The 20276-nt window shown below is 38.9% G+C and overlaps 1 protein-coding gene across 4 annotated transcripts in view; it reads left to right on the top strand.

Moving 5' to 3' along the window:
- LOC128509627 (metal transporter CNNM4) overlaps positions 1 to 20276 on the top strand; it is a 41250-nt gene that overhangs the window by 5559 nt on the left and 15415 nt on the right. For 3 of the 4 annotated variants that reach the window (XM_053481434.1, XM_053481436.1, XM_053481437.1), the window contains exons 2-4: positions 11566 to 11709; positions 12675 to 12809; positions 14783 to 14952. In XM_053481434.1, coding sequence (XP_053337409.1) covers positions 11566 to 11709; positions 12675 to 12809; positions 14783 to 14952 — 449 coding nt within the window. The remainder of the gene's footprint in view (positions 1 to 11565; positions 11710 to 12674; positions 12810 to 14782; positions 14953 to 20276) is intronic. The other variant, XM_053481435.1, reaches the window with a different exon arrangement.

Genomic DNA, 20276 nt, shown 5'->3' with positions numbered 1-20276 from the left:
CTACATGTGACCTACGCCTCTAGTTGCTGTCTGGTGGACGAAAGCCGCTCCTTCCCACTCGATCATCTCTCCCAGGGATCCTGACTGATCCCGTCTTAAGGAGTGTATGAGGAAATGACCTGCCGAATTCAGAAAGTGTAGTCGTCGTTGTTGTTTGGCATGTGCTGATTATGATCTCGGTGTGGTGAGAAGCAATCTGAAGCTCGATCGGATACTTTCTGGGTTGTTACTTGTTTCTTGCAGGGTCTGTGCTTGGAGGCTTAAGATAACTCCTGTATAGTGCAGCATTTAAATTTTGTCCTGTTTTAAATGGGAGTGTCTTTTCCACTGATCATCATCATCATCCCGGCCACGATTTGTCTAAATTATTATAATGTTATAAACATGTGAAAAGGTTAGAGTGCAGGTTACTGACTAGATCGTTTACCCTTTTTTAGTGTGTATCTTTCTAATTTTGTACCTGAGCCTCCAGTAATGAAACTGGTCTCCATATTAACTTAAACACCTCTTCTGATATACTAAACGTTCAAACGCCTAAAACACAGTATGGCTGCAGATCAATCCCTGCTTCCCGTTATCGTCCAAATGAGGATGGGCTCCCTGTTGTGTCTGGTTCCTCTCAAGGTTTCTTTCCATCACCATCTCAGGAAGTTTATCCTCGTCACCATCAGATCGCTCGTCAGGGACAATCTGACCTTACTTTCTTACACATTTCGAACTTATTTACCCCCTTTTTTTTTTAAATCTGTAATTTGCAACGATTGTTTAAAGTGCTATATAAATAAAATTAGATTTTATCTTAAAAAAACCCACAAAAAACAGTGCTTTGATTTTGCAGTGCTTACAAAATCTGACTTTCCTGGCTATCAGGCAGTTTTTACAAAATAATCCATTATTAAATTTTCAAGCTGTTATTCTGTGCAGAGTGTCTTTCTCTCCTATTCGCCTTATCATCATCACCATCATCTATGTCCATTCGTCATCAGCACAGACAGAGATTAACCTTAATTTCGTCATAACCGCCGCAGAGTTGGCCAACATCTCTGATCCGGCACAGACATTTGTTGTTTCAACTCTGCTAAGTGGATTCTTTTTGCTCCACGTTTAGGCCCATCATGTCATAAGCCTCTTAGAGTGTAACAGGATCAGTCTGTCTCTCTCTCTCACTCTCTTTCTCTTTCTTTCTCTCTCTCTCTCTCTCTCTCTCTCTCTGAGTATGTGTGGGGGTTTGAGTGTCTGTCTGATAGCAGTGTTTTCTCAAACATGCTCTTCCTCTTTCTGCTTTCCTGTGCTGACTGTGCAGAGAAAAAGAAAGCACGAGCTTTATCGTGTACTAATCCGTGTAACAGGAGAGACGTGCTAGAAAAAGGACAGCTGTAAAAGAGAGAAGTGCTGGGAATATTTGGACATGATCGTTGCCTGTCCTGTTTTAACCCCTGTCTCTGACGGATCTCGTGTCATATCTCCCCACACACACATACACACAAACACACACACACGTATGCACAGACACTACGTTAGTGTTAGCATGCTGTCAGGGGACGCGCATGTGATTTGTGGCGAGCATGTGCTCCGAATCCTTAAACTGTGTCAGATGCATACATAAGGGTTGGATGAACCTACGTACACAAACAAAAAGAGCTCAATGACTAGATTGATACAGAAAAAAATTACAGATTTTTTAACACTTTAAATGATGGTATAGCCAAATAACAAGTATGGAAAATACTGTCTTTTTCCATTATTAAGTAATATATATCATGAAAGAGTAACAAATCCATGAGCGGACGCTTTGTCCTGATTTCTAAAGATGGTGGAGCTTTTATAATTTACTACTTGGTTTAATTATTTATTAGGTTTGTTTTTAAGGGCATTGTTGGCTCAGTGTTTGGTTTCTCACCTGCCAAGTGAAAGGCTCAGGTTCGATTTCCAGCCAATGACCGAACCCCAGCCACTGGATGCAGTTTCGGTCTCATGTCTGGGTAAAATGCCGGGGTTGCGTCAGGAAGGCTACCCGGTTTAAAACCTGTGCCAGGTAGTTGTGTGGATCGGATGGTCCACTGTTGTGACGTCTTCACAGGAGCATATAAAGAACAACAGATTGGACACGCCTTCTAATTCCATGGTCTTTCCTCATTTTAATTTCTTTCTACACTGTAAAACAATGCTAAAGGCATCCACAATGCAATAATCTCCTCTGAACAGTTGATATTAACATGTGTCTGCCACTTATGTATAAAATAGCAGTGGGCCTAAAACCGAACCCTGTGGAAAACCAAACTTCTCTTTAGTACACATAAAATAGTTATCATCTACAAACCGGTAACAATTAGTCAAGTAAGACCTGAGCTACTGTAGCATTAATAGTGTCAAAAGCTGCACTCAAGCGAGGAGACACGACCCTGATCAAAGGTCATTAGGAGGTCAATTACCACTTTAAGCAGTGTTGTCTCTGTTATGATGAGGCCTATATCCTGAATGATAAACTTTTAAATAAACATCTACTCAGCAGCAGAGGTAAGTTTAGCTTTCCTGGGATGGTCTTAAAGAGAGCCAGTTTCATCATGTTGCTTGATGGGTTTTGCAAATGCACTTGACGATACTGTTTTTGCAATAACCGTTCCAGCACAGCTGACCTTCGTGTCTTAAAAAAACAACGACTGTTGTAGTTGTTGTTACTTAATTACCCAATTTCATATATGTGGAAGACCACACGGGTAGAAAAGAAACGCGACAGATGTGAGGCGGAAAATACTGTACGTAATATTTGTTATAATTTTTCTGCCTGGCTAGTCACATGACTTGTCAGAACGTGGGACTCTTCCTATTTTGTAAGAAACTCAGTTTATTTTGCTGTATTTCTTTTCTTTTTTTTCCATAAGGGATGTATAAGAACTGAACCCCCCCCCCCCCAAAAAAAAACACACACACACACACACACACACACACGGTGCCTTTAAAAAGTAACTTCCTGATGATAAAATGCGGCCGTTTATTAAACGTCAGATGGTTCACCAGTTGACCTTTTCACTGCCATTTAATGAGCCCGAACTGGCTTTTGCAAAACATTAACTCAATTTTGTGCTATATAGTTTTTATTTTATTTGCGTCATCATCCTCATAAATATTCAACTGTCTCAGTATGTGATAAAGTGCTAAAGAGGATGTTGGCGAAGCTTGTTTTTTTTTTTATCCATGTGTATTGTACACTTCATAAAGGCCATCTGGCTTTAAAAATAGTGCATTATGTAATGTTTAAGCTTAGAATTGGTGTATGCATATATGAGAAATTAGTTTGTAATGAGATGTAGCTGAAACATGCAGTGATCAGTGTGATTGGGTTTTCTCCAGCTATATAAAGACAGATGGTAAAATTCTGGGGCTCATTAGGAACAGCGGACTTATCACACACTGTGGCAGGGGAAGTGCGCGTGCTTTGTTGCAAGCGATCACATAAAATTGCTTTTATGCAGTAATTTTTTTTTTCTTTGCTAGAGCATGCTCACATTTCCATTCTTTGGCATGGGCACTCTTTAAAATCCAGTGTATTGCTGCACGCGTGCAAGCTTTTCCTGTACTGGAGCATGCTCATTTCTAATTACTATCCATTCGTTTATTTAGGAACCTCTGTAGTCCAACTAGGGACCGTGAAGACCGTGACTTTTGTATTTATTCCCATCTTGTACGACCATGGAAGGACTTCCTGTAGCATGTATACTTTTTCTTGGACCAGAAAGTTGCTCACATACCCTATATCAGAACATACACACTTCCTCACGTGCAGGCATCAGCATCTTCAACCCTGGAGTATGCACCCCCTTCTATCCTTTTATAGCCTTGAAACTTCTTATTTATTTCAGTACATGGGATGTGTACATGATGTCAGATGGGAATAGGTTGCATGCTTCACTGCACGTACTATGATACAGGTCGCGTTTGCATCCTTGTACTCGTGTTGGGAAAAATGTAGATATTCCAGTTATGTTTTTCAGTACAGGAAAAATATACGTGGTGTAGTGCAGAGATAGTCAGCATGCTCCGGTAGAAGAGAGGAATCGTTCCTGCATTGCAGCAGGGAAGGATGTCGACAGAAAGACCCACATTGCCAGAGAGGATACTCTGAGTCACTTGAGTCAGTCTGAGTTCTTGTTTGAAACTTTTGCATGTGTACGTGCGCACGTGAGCATACCCATGTCCTCACATCAGTTACTCTCAAACGGCTGACTCATTGGATTTACAAAAGAGCGAGTGTGTGTAGATGAAGTAAGGGCTTTGGAATGAGTTTACAATGGCTGAAAGTCAGCTCGAGCCCATAGCGATGCGGCCGTGACGTAACATGGCATTAAATAGGTCTATTGCTACAGCTAGAGAATAAGCCCTTTTCACCACGGACACTCTTAAAAAACATTTTAGTCATCCATTCAAATTGAGTGAATTTGCAAATTGGAAACATCCAACCCTACTCTAACCAGGCCTTCCAGACTTCATGTGGGACTTCGTAAAGACCATTTTAGTGTTTTATTTTCTTTTGTCCATGAGACCATGATGGATAGGATCAAGAATAAGTCCATCAGAGGGACAACCCATGTTAGATGTTTTTGAGATAAAGTTACAGTGGCCAGATTGAGGTGGTTTGGACGTGTTCAGAGGAGAGATTGGAGATTTATGGACATAGTGGGAGAGAAAAGGATGCAGAGTATAGGGTTAGATGGAGGCAGATGGTTCGGTGTGGCGTCCCCTGAAAGGAAACTGCCAAAAGTCAAAAAAGAAGAATTTTAGAATTTTATAAATCCTCTGTGTTTATACGCCTGAAAAACTTAATGGCTGAACATCTTAGGCTGTACTTTGACACAAGTTGTGTGTGTGCCTCTCACAGCTTTGTGTTCACTCTCGATGGGTTTAATTGTTAATCAATGGAGGTTTGAAAAGAGGTTAAATGTTAAAAGCTCTTTAACCGGAGCTGCTTTGCCATAAACTGGTGCTGATTCGCACGCACTAATCTAATTTCGTTAGACTAATAAACGTATTTTCAGAATAATCCAATTGTTCAATACAGATAGTTTTTATGGTTTATTTAGATATACTAAATATGGGAAAAAGTAATAAATAAAAATTATGTAAATTTGGATTTTTATTGAAAATAGACTTATGTTTGCTCAACACTTGATCACTCTCACTCACTCACTCATCGTCTATAAGGTTTTATCCTGAATACATGGTTGTGAGGGCCTGGAGACTATCCTAGGAGACTTGGGACACAAGGCAGGGTACACCAGGGGTGCCAATCCATCGCAGGGCACACTCGCATACACACGCTAACACGCTCATTCAGACATCATTGGCAATTCAGGAACGCCAACTAGCCTAATCTGCATGCTTTTGGACTGTGGGAGGAAACCGGAGTACCCAGAGGAAACCCAACAAGTACAGGGTAAACATGCAAACTCCATGCACAGAGAGACGGGAATCAAACCCGGTTGGTAATTGAACCTGGACCCTGGAGGTGCAAGGTGATGGTGCTAAGCACTAAGGCACCGAGCCATCCTCAACACTTGATGTTGAAGTAGATTTCTGGTCACTTCTTTGCACCACGTTCAGGGAAAGCTAAAAAGTCTTACAAATCTTAAAGCCTTTAGACAGCTGGTAAACCTTCCACCAATGCCACCAATACAGTACAGTGTCAGCAAGGATCATGAAATTCTTTTCCATGTTTAAAAACCCTAAATCGAAGGTTCTCAAAATCTCCTCACTCTTGGGATCAGCAACGTTCAGTACAACAAACTCCACGATTCCCCTGTTTCTGGAAGAGCACCCATTCTCTCCAGCTGCGTCTACAACATTCCAGGTGCTACAACTAAAGTTCTCGGTCCCTGAAAAGGGTCATATGTTGGAAACACGCCTCCTGTTCATAACACAATAACATTTGTGTTTTTTTATAAAGTACAGAGGGACTAAGAAACCTAGAACATCTGAAATGTCGGATCATCACAGTAACCATTACCCTGTAAGCTTCTAACTTGTAACCGCATGAGCTAAACATTGCAAAAGTTCAGAAAAAGGTTGATTAACAGATTCAGTCTTCTTGAATGGCTTTACGTTCTTGTATAGGTTTATTGTGTTCAGATTAATATAGAAGTGGATTAAAACTAAAGCAGATTCTTTTCCTAAGGCCTTGTCCACATGTACAAACAGATCCTTAAATAACAAAGTTTTCTACTTCATTTTAGGTAACTTGAAAATTGTCATTTTGGGAAACTCCTTCCAGAATGAAGACACTTAGAAACTCTGACATGAAATTTTTTTTTAAAGGATTTTTTTTTTTGAAAATGAAGGATATTAAAAAAAAATAATAGGACCCCACAATGATTTTATAATGATTTAAATTCTCTTGCATAAAGAAGTAGTGGAAGGTTTGTAGACGTTACCACTGTAAAAAGTAGATAAACTCATGTTGACCTACAGTATAACAACATGATGAATTTTGGACTTGATCCAAATACAATCAAGGCCAAATATTTGAAATAGTTTTTCATCAATAGCTTACTTCCTGTTTTTCATACTTACTTACACACTTACACTTGATGTCCAGTAACTTACGGAGCAAAGCCATCAATCTACCTTGCAGATGCTTGAGATCTGTGCTAGGTGTTAGTGCAGATATGGATTAATGAACCGGTTGGATTTTGGAGTTGATCCCAACAGACTGAGGGCCAGAGCAAGGTCAAATGTCAAATTAGTGTTCGCCAATAACTTCCTTCTGATTGAAATATTTTTGAAGGGCATTCATATAAGTAACAAGAAATAATAGTAATGTTAGTGGTGGCCACTGGCATTGAGGTGTACTTGCTTTCTTATGACGCATAACGCTATTGTCTTGGAAAAACAACCCGGGAAATGCCAGCACTGTCTGCATGATCTGAACACTCAAGAATGAATACTGTCCTTTTTTTTGTTTTTTGTTTTGTTACTAGACATTTGTCTTTTTTTTGTCCAAATTTTTCTCTCATTGCTCACTTGTGCATGACAGTAAAAAACAAAACAACCTCTTACATCATTTTATGTAAGTCTGATGCAATCCTCTATATCAGTGTTACTAAATAAAACTTTAAGAATGTCCGGTCAATGTTTTTCTTGAGCCATGGTCTGAATTTCATGTGTGTTAGTATTCATATCTCTAAATATGCAGTCATTGTAAGTCTATAAAAACAATCACTGGTTGCTCTGTCATACCAGGCTCTCAGTTCAGGTATTTTACACTGTATTTAAGGTGGAGAAACATAACCGTTTCTCTACTATCTTAACTATACATAAACAGCGAATTATTTGCTATGCTTGTTTAGAAATAACAATTTTGTCAGGTGATGCACGGAAAATACGGGCTGCTCCTCCACAGTTTAAAACAAATGCACGGTGGAAGGAACCTTGGCTTTTATAATTGAATAAGCACCCATAATTGCCGACACTATTCTAAGTTAGACAAGGCAATGTAGAAACCAAAAATCCTTCGCTAACAGCCAACAACAAACGCTGGATATGAGTTTAATCAAGATTCCTAACAGCACTTTAATTTAAATAAACCTTTCGGCATGACTCAACTTTTTAATGCATTGTTCAAGGTTTTAAATAGGTTTAAGTAACAAATTTAAGTAACAAAATTAAAAGAAAAAAAATTTGTATCGGCTTTATTTCTGTCTGTTTGGAATGTTTTTGGAATGAATTTCCAAATAATGCATTTGTATTCACTTGCATCCCAATATTAAACGCCCTTTCTATCCGTCTACTCGGTACAAGGAAAAGAGTTTTTTTTCTTGCACTTTTTTCCTTGTTTTCTTTTCTCATGCATTAGTTATATGATTGCTCATCCCAGACATAGACACGGCCTGTGAGGTTGTTGTATTGATTGCTATTTTATTCCACTGTTCATTAGCAGTTACTTTTTTGAGACACCACTGCCAGCCATGTTGGTTCTCTTGGTTATGTCCTACGAGCCCTGACACTTTAAGACTTCCACTCTGATTAAACCAGCACATACAGTCTACAGTTTATTACACCCAGCCTTATTTTATCATCCCCTAGCTGCTTGATATTTCCCAGTATAAGCACTTTAGATGCTCGTGGAACCCCTATCCTCAGGAGGTATGTGATTTGAGATCCTAAACCGGCGGAACCAGCTTTTATCAACTCCTGTGAAGAATCTGTTTTTGTGAACTCAGTAAACAGAAAGTGGCTGAAGCCTGATCCTGTATAAGCTCTCTTCCTCTCTCTCTCTCTCTCTCTCTCTCTCTCTCTCGCTCTCTCTCTCTCTCTCTCACATGGCGTGTTTAGCGTGCCTGAAGTCCCTGTGTGTGTCAAGTTACATCAGGACTCATTTGTACCTAATAAGGTGAATCCATATATATATATTCAGTTTGATTTAGGATTTCTGGGGCCTGCTTTGTTAAAGTGATCAAAGCAGTTTGATGAATGTCTTTAATAACACGATTTAATGAATCTGTCAAAAAACAAACAATCAAAAAAAAAAGGGGAACAGGAAATATGAGACACTTGGTGGTAATTGTTACCAGCAGCCCACACACTGCTTTAATATCTGCTATCGCAGCTTACTGCAGCAACACCAGTACTCTCTGCACTTCTGTAGTGTCTTGGTGTTTTTTTGAAACTGCAAAAATATTCTATTTTTATGCTTTTTTTTTTTTCGTGGCAATATATAGTTTTTCAAGCATTTTAATGCTAAACTATTAATAACAATTTAATTTACAATTTTTGTATTTATAGACATTTTTTGGACCACGTCCAAATTTCAAGTTTTTTTTACGATTCGCCAGTTTTCTAGGGACGTAACCTCAGCGAATTTCGGGGGTCGACTGTAACAGAACCGTTTTGAGTGTGAAAACTCCCTTTATTTCTCGATATAATTCTCTACTACGCTAATGCACTTATCCCAGTGTTTCACTAGTGCTTGGATGCCATCAAGGTAAAAAGTTTTGAGCCACGATCGGATTGCCTGCTTCATGTCTGAACGCTGGCCTCCCAGGAACTGCTTTTATGTGGAAATGGCATCTCCTTTATTCCACAAGCTGGCGATTAGCTATCCGTCGATTTACAGGGATAACGCGTTCCACTCTAGTGGTAGTCACTCCATGACTATAGTGGGCTCCGAGCCCCCTCGGCCCGGATCGTCATTCATGGATGTACGGACTTCTTCAAAGCGTTTTGCCCAGTTGAACTGTTTTACTGCAGCTAGGAATCTCATCACCAAACTGCGCTTGTCATTAGATTTATGCCTAGGTATTGTATCATTTGGGTTTTTTAAGGTGCCAAATCGATACTTTTAAAACTGTATTAGTGCTTTAACCGATTAAACGACGACTCAAAACGCATCTGTCTCTCAGTACTTGGACTGGAAGAACACAACAAAAACAAAACCTCTTCCCAGTTGTGTTGGACTAATGGCACTTAGTTATTAACCTAGTTAACCCAGTGTAAGTATGTATCCAATAATGTAAACTTTGGATAAGAGCGTCTGCCAAATGCCTAAATGTAAATGTAAAAAAATATTTTTTTTCGGAAGAAAACGCCACAAAACTGGTGGATAATATTTTAAAGAAATTAAATAAAAATGTGCATAAATAAAAGTAAAAAAAAAAAAAAACGACAAATTTGCATCCTACCTAATTTAATTATGATCATTTAACACCAATAGCAGCAAAGTAGTCGGTATTCTTGGTATGCTTCAAACCAGCTTAAAATTTTAGCTATTCTTTTACAGAAATATGACTATATTTGTCTTATCTGGCAAAATACGACACCTTTGCTGACTTTGCTAGGGTTGGTCTGACTGTGGCCGGGGAATTTTTTTTTTTTCACGTGGGTCGAAGGTGATGTTTTTTTATGTCCAGAGGACAAATAATCTCAATTGAGCACTCGGGCATTAAGTGCCACCGAAGTAAGGAACCAAAATTAGTGTTCTGATTCGGTTCTAGTACATACTGGGTATACAGGTACCATGCTGGCACCGGGTTTTGGCACCCAACCCTTTTTTTGCCTTCACCATAAATTTAATAAAAATGTAATTTAAGTTTCATCACAACTTGTTTGACTTGAACACACCTCACGATACTGTAACAAATTCATGATTTACTATTTTGTTACTTAGTGCTAAGTCAGCAAACCAGTATCCAAGTACGTGTCTTTTAGGGAAATATGGGTGGAGGTAGAAGTGTTCAGATCCAAAAAACAGGTTTTTCCAGGCAGTACAGGTGTGGCGATTTTTTTATTTTTTTAACAGTTGTTTTATTATACAAGGAGATTATATTTTCTTTACAATAGTAATATTTTCTTGTTGCTGATATTTGGCTTGGTCTCTGCAATTTACATTGTACGTGATCAGGGATGCGTACAGATGTTTTGAGAGGGTGTTGCTCCAAACCTGGAAAAAATGCACCCCGTTTCTGGGGACATGCATCAGTATTATTCTGAACTATGTGAAATACGGTCATGTAATCAACCACTAATTCATTTAAACTTTTTTTTTGTTGCAAGATTATTGAAAGATACCTGCACACTGTTAGTGTAGTACATCATTGCAGATATGATTTATAGTAAATTAGTTTAAGCAGCAGTATGATTTTGTGTCTTGAGATTAACCCTAGTATTATCAGTCTGAATGTAAATGACATGCCCCTGTTTTGCGATCTTTCCGCTTCCACATGGCTCAATTCTTTATTTAATTGCTTGTTTAAGACAGCAAAAGCTTTAAAAAGCATTTAGATTTAAGACTTTTTTGCAAAAGTGAAAGCCACAATATCCAAACTTCATATACATCTTTATATCTATGTGCCAATTCGATATTGTGTCACGAATTTATAAGCATCCCGATTCAAAAGTTTTTTTACAATGCTAAACAAACGCTGTGCCACCTGCCAGTGTGTAAACAGTTTGGAGTGCACCACCTACAGGATTAACATCGTACCACCATCAATGCAAATGTATATCAATTAAAATTCATTAATTAAAAAAAAAAAAAAAAAAAAAACAGATTCTGGAGTGGTGATGCATTAATTGCCACACAAAAGTATCATGATACATAACTCAGTTATGTAGTGAATACTGGGCATTGTCTGTGCTCTAAGCATCCAAACTTAATACTACAACATGCTTTTCTCCCCATAACATTACAATTTATCATCTCATTATTTAAAAAAATAAGGCACATTCTATCAGCTACATTTGTTGAAATATTTTTTAACAGATTTCTAACGGCTAACGAATCTGACAATGAAAGTGTCTTCGGTTTAGGCTTCAGTTTACGTTTCGTCATCTGTAAATCTCTCCAGTTGAAGCAGAGCTGCTTAGTCCTGTGTCTCCATTTGAAAAAGCATAAAGGGCATGAAGTTAGAACAGAGGTAGTGTGGTTGTTCAAGGAGAAGAGGGATTCTCCACAGACGCCTCTAAACATTACAAACCCCTTCTTTACGTTTAACCAACATACACACCTTTTAAAACTGAATACGTTTTGCAAATTTACTCAATTTGTGTATTTTTTTATTTTATTTTTTTTTTCAGGTAAGTCCCATTTGGCTATCGTTCAGAAGGTGAATAATGAAGGCGAGGGCGATCCGTTTTACGAGGTGCTGGGATTGGTGACTTTGGAGGACGTCATTGAAGAGATCATAAAATCAGAGATCCTGGATGAGTCTGACCTTTACAGTAAGTACCCATCTTAAGAGAAAAGTAAAATCTGTTTTATTGTTTTTTCACAAAAGACTGTATCCAGACTTGAATAGCCTACTGCATCATAGACACCAGAGAGGTGCGGTTAACTTGCACTTATTGCAGTTATGTAAATCGATGTATCGTTTTTTTTTAATTTTGTAAATATCTAGAATATATATCTTTTTCTACAGTAATAGTCTAAATAGTAAAAAATTTAATTTAAATAGTAAAAAATTTACTTTTTTTTTTTTGAAAACACCACAGCTTTTGCAGAAAATTAAAAACATCTTGCATCTTTTACGAAGAGTGATGTTCGCTGTCCCCTGGTAGGCCACGATGGTACTGTAGGTGGCCTGCTAGACGTCATTTAAACAAATAAACGAACATTTTTATTTTCAGTTTTGTAATTAGGTATGACTATTACCATAAATTACCATATATTACATTTACGTTTAAAAAAAAACTAAAGTAGTAAAACAATGCCATGGCAGTTGGATGACTTTATATTTAAATGACTCTATATTTGAATAATGAGTAAAACATTTCATATTTGTTGATCGAGTTGTAATTTTAGGTTTGGGAAAAGCTCTGCTTGAGTATTTTGTGTACTTCTTTTAAGTTTATAAACGATTGTTGAAAATACTGCCACCTACTGGACTGGAGGGTGGAGCGGAATATTGGCAGGAGGAAAGATTATGGCTTTGTACTAGACATGAATCTGGAAGGCAACCTTGGGTGACTAGAAAGTCGCCTATATAAATAAAATGCATTATTATGATGATTATTGTTATTATTATTATTATTATTATTTTAATTATTTATGAGCTTTAAACATTTATCATTAGTGCTATTAACTGAACGTCCAACGTCTCCTTTGCATTTCCGTCTTCCAGATGACTATATATTTATATATGACTAAATAATTATTTACATGAGTGTTTGTCTGTGTCTCATTCCAGCTGACAATCGGAACAGAAAAAAGGTGGCGCCCAATAAAAACAAGCGGGACTTCTCTGCCTTTAAGCACGAGAGCGAATCTAAAGTTAAAATCTCTCCTCAGCTGCTGTTGGCTGCCCACAGATTCCTTGCCACAGGTAACAATCTAACATCTGTCTAATTCTAGTAACTGCAGGCTAAGTAAATGGACAGCGGATTGCATTACCTTATTTTTATTTATTTATTTTTTTCCTTCCTTGTTTCTAATCTAAGTAATAATGTGGGGAAATAGAGAATCATGAAATAATGTGGGCGATAATATTACTTAAGTTAAATTACAAACTACATGATGTTTGTGAAACAATTAAAGATAACATCATCGTGAATTAACTGTTTAATTTATAGTTGCAATTACAGCAGTGCCGTGATTCATTTCCTCATTTGCATGTTGTAAGTTTCTGCAGTGTCACTATTGCAAAAGCTAAAATTACAGACCTAACAGACCTAATACCTGACCTCAAGCACAAACAAGCACCCTGAACTCAGAAAATAGTTTCCAGGAGGCGCTTGAAGTCAGCGGTGCTGTGGTATTTGTGGTCCCTCCTTATGAGATCCTCCCATGCAGCGACATCCTGCTGAGGTTCAGATGGTTAGTGGGTTGCCGCTGGTAACAATCCGCCTATTAGATGGAGTCATGGTGCTGAGAAAAGTGGACGAGCGCAGGCAGGTAGGAGGCAGCGTGGGTAGGAGACCGTTTTTGTGGTCAGAAGGGGGGTTTAAGAGAGCGAGGTCAACATCCTGATTTACTAAGGAGTCAGGTTAAAAAAACAAACGAGGAAAAAAAAAAAAGATCCATCCCATTAAGCAGGATTGCCCATGACATTAAGCTTGACATATACATGGTTATCTGTGGGGAAGCAGGTACGATCCAGTTTAAGTGATTAGATGGTTGTGAGTTAACATCCCAGTTAACATCTGTAGCTAAAGTTGATATACACTACAGTTCAAAAGTTTTAGAACACTTGCAAATTTCTTCTTTTTTGTTTAGTGATTTTTTTTTCTACATTCTACAACAAAACTGGGGATTTTAAAACTATAAAATAAGACATATGGGATTAGGTAATTACGTAACAAAAAGAAAAACAACAGTTGTTATTTTAAGACACAGAGGTCAGCCTTTCTGTAATAGTTCTTGCAAGAACAGTATTGTCAAGTGCATTTGCAAAATCCGTCAAGCACCATAATGAAACTGGCTCTCATGAAGGCCGTCCCAGGAGGGCGAGACCAAAACCTACCTCTGCCGCAGACGAGAAGCTCATTTAGAGTTATCAGCCTGAAAAATGACCAATTAACAGCACCTCAGATTAGAGGCGTTTTGAAGTCTTTACAGAGCATAAGTAGCAGAAACATCTCACCATTAACTGTTTAAAGGAGATTAATGCATTTTTTGGACGCCTTCAGCATTCCTTTACAATGTGGAAAGAAATAAAAATCAGGAACCATCATGGAGCTAGAAAGTGTTCTAAAACTTTTGAACGGTAGTGTATGGACAAATGTTTTTGGCCAAACCTGCGATGTATCCAAATACATGAACTTTAATATGCAGTCGGTCTCCATTTTGCAGCTATAACAGCTTCCAATCTTCTTGAAATAGTGTCCAAAAGATTTTGGAGTGTTTCCATGTCCATTTATTTTGTAGAGAATTTATGAGCTCAGGCAGTGAGAAGGCCTGGTTCACAATCTCTGATCTCGATCATCCCAAAGGTTGTTGAGGTTGTTGAGGTCAGTACTCTGTACAAGAACCGGTCAAGTTCTTCCAAACCATGTCTTTATAGTCCTTGCTTTGTGCACTGGGGATCAGTCATGTTGGAATAGAAAAGGCCCTTCCCCAAACTGTTGCCACAAAGTTGGAAGCATAGCATTGTCCAAGATGTCTTGTCTTGGTGTGCTGCAGCATTAAGATTGCCCTTCACTGGGGAGAAGGGGCCTGATTGATTGAAATACCTAAATTCAATAATTAACAGGTTTGGCCAAACACTTTTTGTCCATAAATTGTAGATTATGTTGTATAATATATTTCAGCTTTTTAAACCAGCACTCTGTCTTTATCTCCTCCACCATGTCTTTCCAGAAGTTAATTTATTCAACCAAACTCAGATCTCTGAGAAGGTCCTGTTGAGGATCTTGAGGCACCCCGATGTTATTCAGGAGATCAAATTTAACGAGAACGACAAACGGTCAGCTCATCATTACGTCTACGTGCGTGGCAAACCTGTCGACTACTTCGTCCTCATACTGCAGGTATTTTCACTCTTATTTACTAATTTATTCATTTCTATTACCAGGGACGGTTTTAAAGGTAAGATTAGCAGTTTCTGAGACTATTTTCTTGACAAGTTCGTCTTGACTAAAGGGATGGGGTTGGGCGTGGGATTTTGGTTGGACCATTGCTGATCTTAGGCCTGCGCTAGCTTGTAGGAAGCTTTACTCAGATCAGATTCAGACAAATGTTATTTGGTATTTGGTCGTTGGTTACGACTCAAGCATTAGTGTTGGTAGCTGAATCTGTCAAGTATATTTCACATCATTTAAAGGCTGCCAGGGACATGAAGAGCTTTCTGAGCCTTGCTCCATAGGAATCAGTAAGCAGATAAAAGGGTTAATGTTACTCTTTAGCTCGGCAGTCAAAAGGAAACATACTGAGATCACTCTTAATCAGCAGATGGAGCTAGCAGATGGACCGCAGGAACGTCGATTTCTTTGCTATAATAATTGAGACCCACAATGATTTTCCACTCTAAGATGTAAGGAATCTATAGTACAGTCTCCTTTTTGTTCAAAAGGTTGCTTGTACAACTGCAGTGTAGGCAAGCGGAATTTGTAAGTAGGTGAAATGTACACATTGTGGCATCCCTTTAATGCAGGTTATTAAAGTTAAATGCGTTTAAATGAACTGCCGGAAAAATGATTAATGTGCGTAGGCAGGGAGGGTCAGATGGCACAGCCATTAGGAGTCTGTGTGATCTGTAGGGAACGTTTGCCCTCTCTTCCTGAGTCTCAAACTGCATGGGTAGAGGACAGTTGGGCATTTCCTCTATTAAAACCCCCCCCGCTAGGCATAGAACAGCTGCGGTTGCTGTTAAGCCATGCTGACATTGCCTGTAGACATGGCTTCTTTCTAAGTGATAATATTTATGCATTCAGAGGAATGAGCGGAGCTTGGAGCGATGTGAAATCATTTTAAATAAGCAAACTAATAGATGTTGTATAAATAAAAAAATCTGATATGAATTTATGTAGAAGTGAAGGGGTTATTGGGTCATAAAACACAAGAGCCAATCAGATTGCAGTATGCAAATTGAGAACTTTGCATACTACTAGGATCTGGATTTCTTGGGTATAGGTATGTATGTAATGAAAATAGCAACTCATAAATCTAAACTAAATACAGTTTACCTAGTTGCTCTACATACGAACATTCAAGTTATGAACTTTTCAGGATATGAACAAGTATTTATGCATGTTCAATCATGGAAGTTAGATCACATGTCCGGTGTACATCGTCACATACAGCGTGCATTTCAGGATGTCTGGAAGAAAGCGTAAAAGCAGCGGCGATGAAGCTGGTACTGTAAAGAACCGCCAATTTATAACGATGAAGAAAAAATGGGAGGTGAAAAGATGGCAGCCATTGCTCGTTCTATTAGCATAAATTATTCAAGCATCGGCATGATTCTAAACAGTATTGTAATTGTAATAGTGTACAATTATACTAGTATTGTAATATACGGTGAATAGCCTAGACAGAGTTTGTTAGACTTATGAACAAATTGGACTTACGAACGTGCGTCGATTGTTAGGTCTGGTGTCACGCATCCTCCTCTTTATAATACTCCATAGCTTCTCTACAGGGTTTAAGATGGTTAAGTTTGCTGGCCAATCAAGCACAGGGATCCCATGGTCCTTAAACCTGGTATTAGTATATATTGGCAGTGTGGGCAGGTGCCAAGTCCTGCTGGAAAATGAAAACAGCATCTCTATAAAGCTGGTCAGCAGTGGGAAGCATAAAGTGTTACAAAACCTCCTGGTAGATGTCTGTGCTGTAAACACAGTGGACCAACACCAGCAGATGACGTGGCTCCCCAAACCACCACTGACTGTGCCAACACTGCGTCAAGCAGCTTAAATTCTGTACCTCTCCTTTCTTCCTCCAGACGATTTCCAAATGAAATATAAAATTTACTTTCACCTGAAAAGAGGACTTTGGCCCACTGAGCAACTCTCCAGTCATTTTGTTGCATTGCTGCAATTTATGCAAAGGGAGCTCTGACCAAGTATTAGGTGCTGTACAGTATATGTTCATACTTGTCCAACATTTCTGTTTTAGAATTTTTTTCTATTGGTCTTAAGTAATATTCTACTTTTCTGAGATACTGAATTTTGGGATTTAAGACATCATTTTCCAAATTAAAAGAAATAAGCACTATCTATCAGTCTGCGTGTAATGAATCTATATAATATACGAGTAAAATTTTTTAAACTGCATTACTGAAATAAATCAACTTTTCAACGATAATCTAATTTATTGAGAAGCACCTATTTTTTTTTCGAGTGTGTCCTTGCACAATCTCTCACACACTGAACACAGCTTTGTTGTGTCAATACTATAAATACTCATTAGCCCCCAAGCCCCATCCCCCATAAGTGGTCATAGTGGTCTGCTCTTGGCAGAAAATTACAGGCCTCACAGATGGAGCGATCCATTTAGATCCTGGGGGAGGAGGAGGACGGGTGAGGGGGGGGGGGGGGTGCTGGGTTGTTTACATGTAAACATTCCAAACCCGGGCGTCCCACAAAGAAGCGCTGAAATCCGCCACTACGGAGGTAGTTAAAATCTGAACCAGAGTTAAGAAATAAATAAAGATCTGTGTGTGTGTGTCTGTGTGTGTGTGTCTGGGGGGTGATTTAGCTGCTCGTTGGTGTGTGAAGTGACCTTTGCACTAAGCGACATATTCACTTATTCGTGACGGTCTAAATGTTTTTCTCGACTCCCTCCGTGTTGATCATCACATCAGTACGTGTGTATGTTATTACACACAGACTCGTTAAGCATCTTGGGTGAAGAAGCACAAGGCACAAGTCTTGTTTAAGTTGTAATTCTATAGCGAGTGTGTCTGGATTATTATTTTAAAGAGTCTAATTCCTGTTTTGTATCCCTGTCCTAATTGACTGAGTTTTGTCTAGGGAGTTGAAGAAGCACAATTAGTGTGTGTGTGTGTGTGTGTGTGTGTGTGTGTGTGTGTGTGTGTGACCTTTATGAAAGATTAATGCCTTTGTTTTGGAGTCGTGTTGACACCGTGACTGAAGGACACGCTGCAGGCGTTTATCCTCACAAGTCATCAAACTGCACCTCTCTCATCTTTTCCCTCGCTTCCTTTCAAACTCCCGACCGAGTGTACCACATCTCCGCTCCCGTTCAGAAACGAACCTTGCCGCAGCAGGAGAAAAGTGATCCAAGCAGCATCTATTTTTGGCTACTTCCTCTGACCTCTTCCTTTGACACGCTGAATGAGAAAGCGAGTATAAATAAAGTGCAGAAAATGAACAGGACCGTAATCATCTGTGCCAAAAAACGTGAATCTGGCAATTTTTTTTATTCCTGCAGGAAAGGTATGTTTATGCTGGAGTAAAGTAAAGGAGAATTGAGGAAGGAGAAGTGGAAAGGGGCTTAATAAGCAGGTTTGAGAAGAAATGAATGATTTTAGATGAAAGGCGAAAGAATGGATAAGGAGGAGGAGGAGGAGGAGGATGAGTGCTGGGCTGAGGATCCTAACAGCGGCAGTTCACAGCAGTGCTTCTTAGGAGTTTTAATAAGCTGCTGTAGTGACCTTTACTGGCATTCAGAGAGACTGTGAGAGACTGACTAACACTCAGTGCCTTGCCCTAATAGGATAATTGCCTCATTAATACTTTTATGGCAATAATATGATGCTGATATAAAGGTTAAACAAACACACTTGTACACACATTCAAATTGTTCCCACGTTTCACTATTGCCAGCTTGGCTTCCTGTAAATATGAATGATGGACAGTCGAGGGAAGTTAATTTCAGGATTGCTGTTGCCTCGAGGTAACACGCCACCACATATTCTCTCTCTCTCTCTCTCTCTCTCTCACACACACACACACACACACACACACACACTGTATTATTCATACAGTTAAAATGTCAGTCTACACGTGCTGATTTTTGTCAGACCCCTTAGCATAAAGGAAAAAAAAATGCCAAAAGGGACAATAATCAATTTTTTTCTTTTTTTTCTTTTTATAATTCTAAATCTTATCATTCACAAATCTGCAAATCTGTCCCATGGCTTATGGGATCAGTAATTCATCCCATCATAAAACTCATCTAACACACAGCCTTATACTGCCTGTCATTTAAATGATGTCATAATTAATTACATCATCAAATCAGAAATATTTGACATTCTTGATTATTCCATCAGATAATTACATTACATTACATGTCGTTTTTTTTACAGTTTGTTTCCTGTTACAATTAAAAGAATAAAATGTGGTCATTCTTTATTGAAGCTTTCTTCTTTCTTTTGTTTTTGTTGCACTTACTCCTGGATTTAGTCATAGCAAATTTCCTTCCGTGCGTATTTGCGTTGCTACCATCAGTGCCTAGATATATTTCGCAATAACGCAGAACAAACAGGTTGAAAAGGTCATGGCCTGAAAACTGTTGCTTTAGGTTTAGTTAACGATTTTATTATTCTATCTTATTATCATTATAAATAAAATTGTGTTGATATTTATTTGGCTTTGTTAGTCTGATGTTGTATGTTGCAGCTGGCTGTGAACCAAGTCGCCCCTCTTGGGAATAATAAAGTTACCCATGAATCTTGAGTTAGCAGCCAGGGAGGGTGAAGACTGTCTCGTGCTATGTATACTGTATATCCGATGGCACCCGAAATTATCTTTTTAAGTTGCTCATGCAACGTTGGGGGACGGCATAAAACTCTTGGAGGAAAGTGCTGTCTGGTCCTTCCACTTGTGTGACCTCACACCTATACACTGTATATTTATTATTGTAATTATGGGTATACATAATTAAACATTAAAACCATCAAGGTTTTGGGTTCTCGTTGGCTCTGGCCACTTGGGATGTGGCTCTGTAGGACCTCTGGTGGTGTACTGTGGTGTCTGGCACCAGGACGTTAGCAGCTGATTCTTTGGGTGCTGTGGGTTGGAGCCTCTGTGGATCATGTATGCAGCATCCCGTGGGTCCTCAATCGGATTGGAATCAGGAAGGCCGGGTCGGTGTCTTCGTTTTTTTGCCTACTGGTTCCCGTTCATGGTGGACTGTGGTGCACTGGGTGTCTTTCTATCGTAGTCAGCATTGACATTTTTTTCTGTGATTTATGCTGCATTGGCTTTTTTTGGGGATCGGACATGCCTGGTTCTCCCAGGCATGGGTGAGCTTTGGATGCGCATGATCCTGTCACCATTTTGCTTTGCCATAAAATTTGCCTGGCTATTGGTGTTAATGTTTTGACCGATCACTGAATACAGTATGTGTTGCATATAAATGTGCCATTAAATCAATAGAAAATACA

The sequence above is a fragment of the Clarias gariepinus genome, chromosome 21 (genome assembly GCF_024256425.1).
Source record: "Clarias gariepinus isolate MV-2021 ecotype Netherlands chromosome 21, CGAR_prim_01v2, whole genome shotgun sequence".
In the NCBI taxonomy this organism is placed as follows: Eukaryota; Metazoa; Chordata; class Actinopteri; order Siluriformes; family Clariidae; genus Clarias; species Clarias gariepinus.
This window is presented reverse-complemented; position numbering and strand designations above follow the sequence as displayed.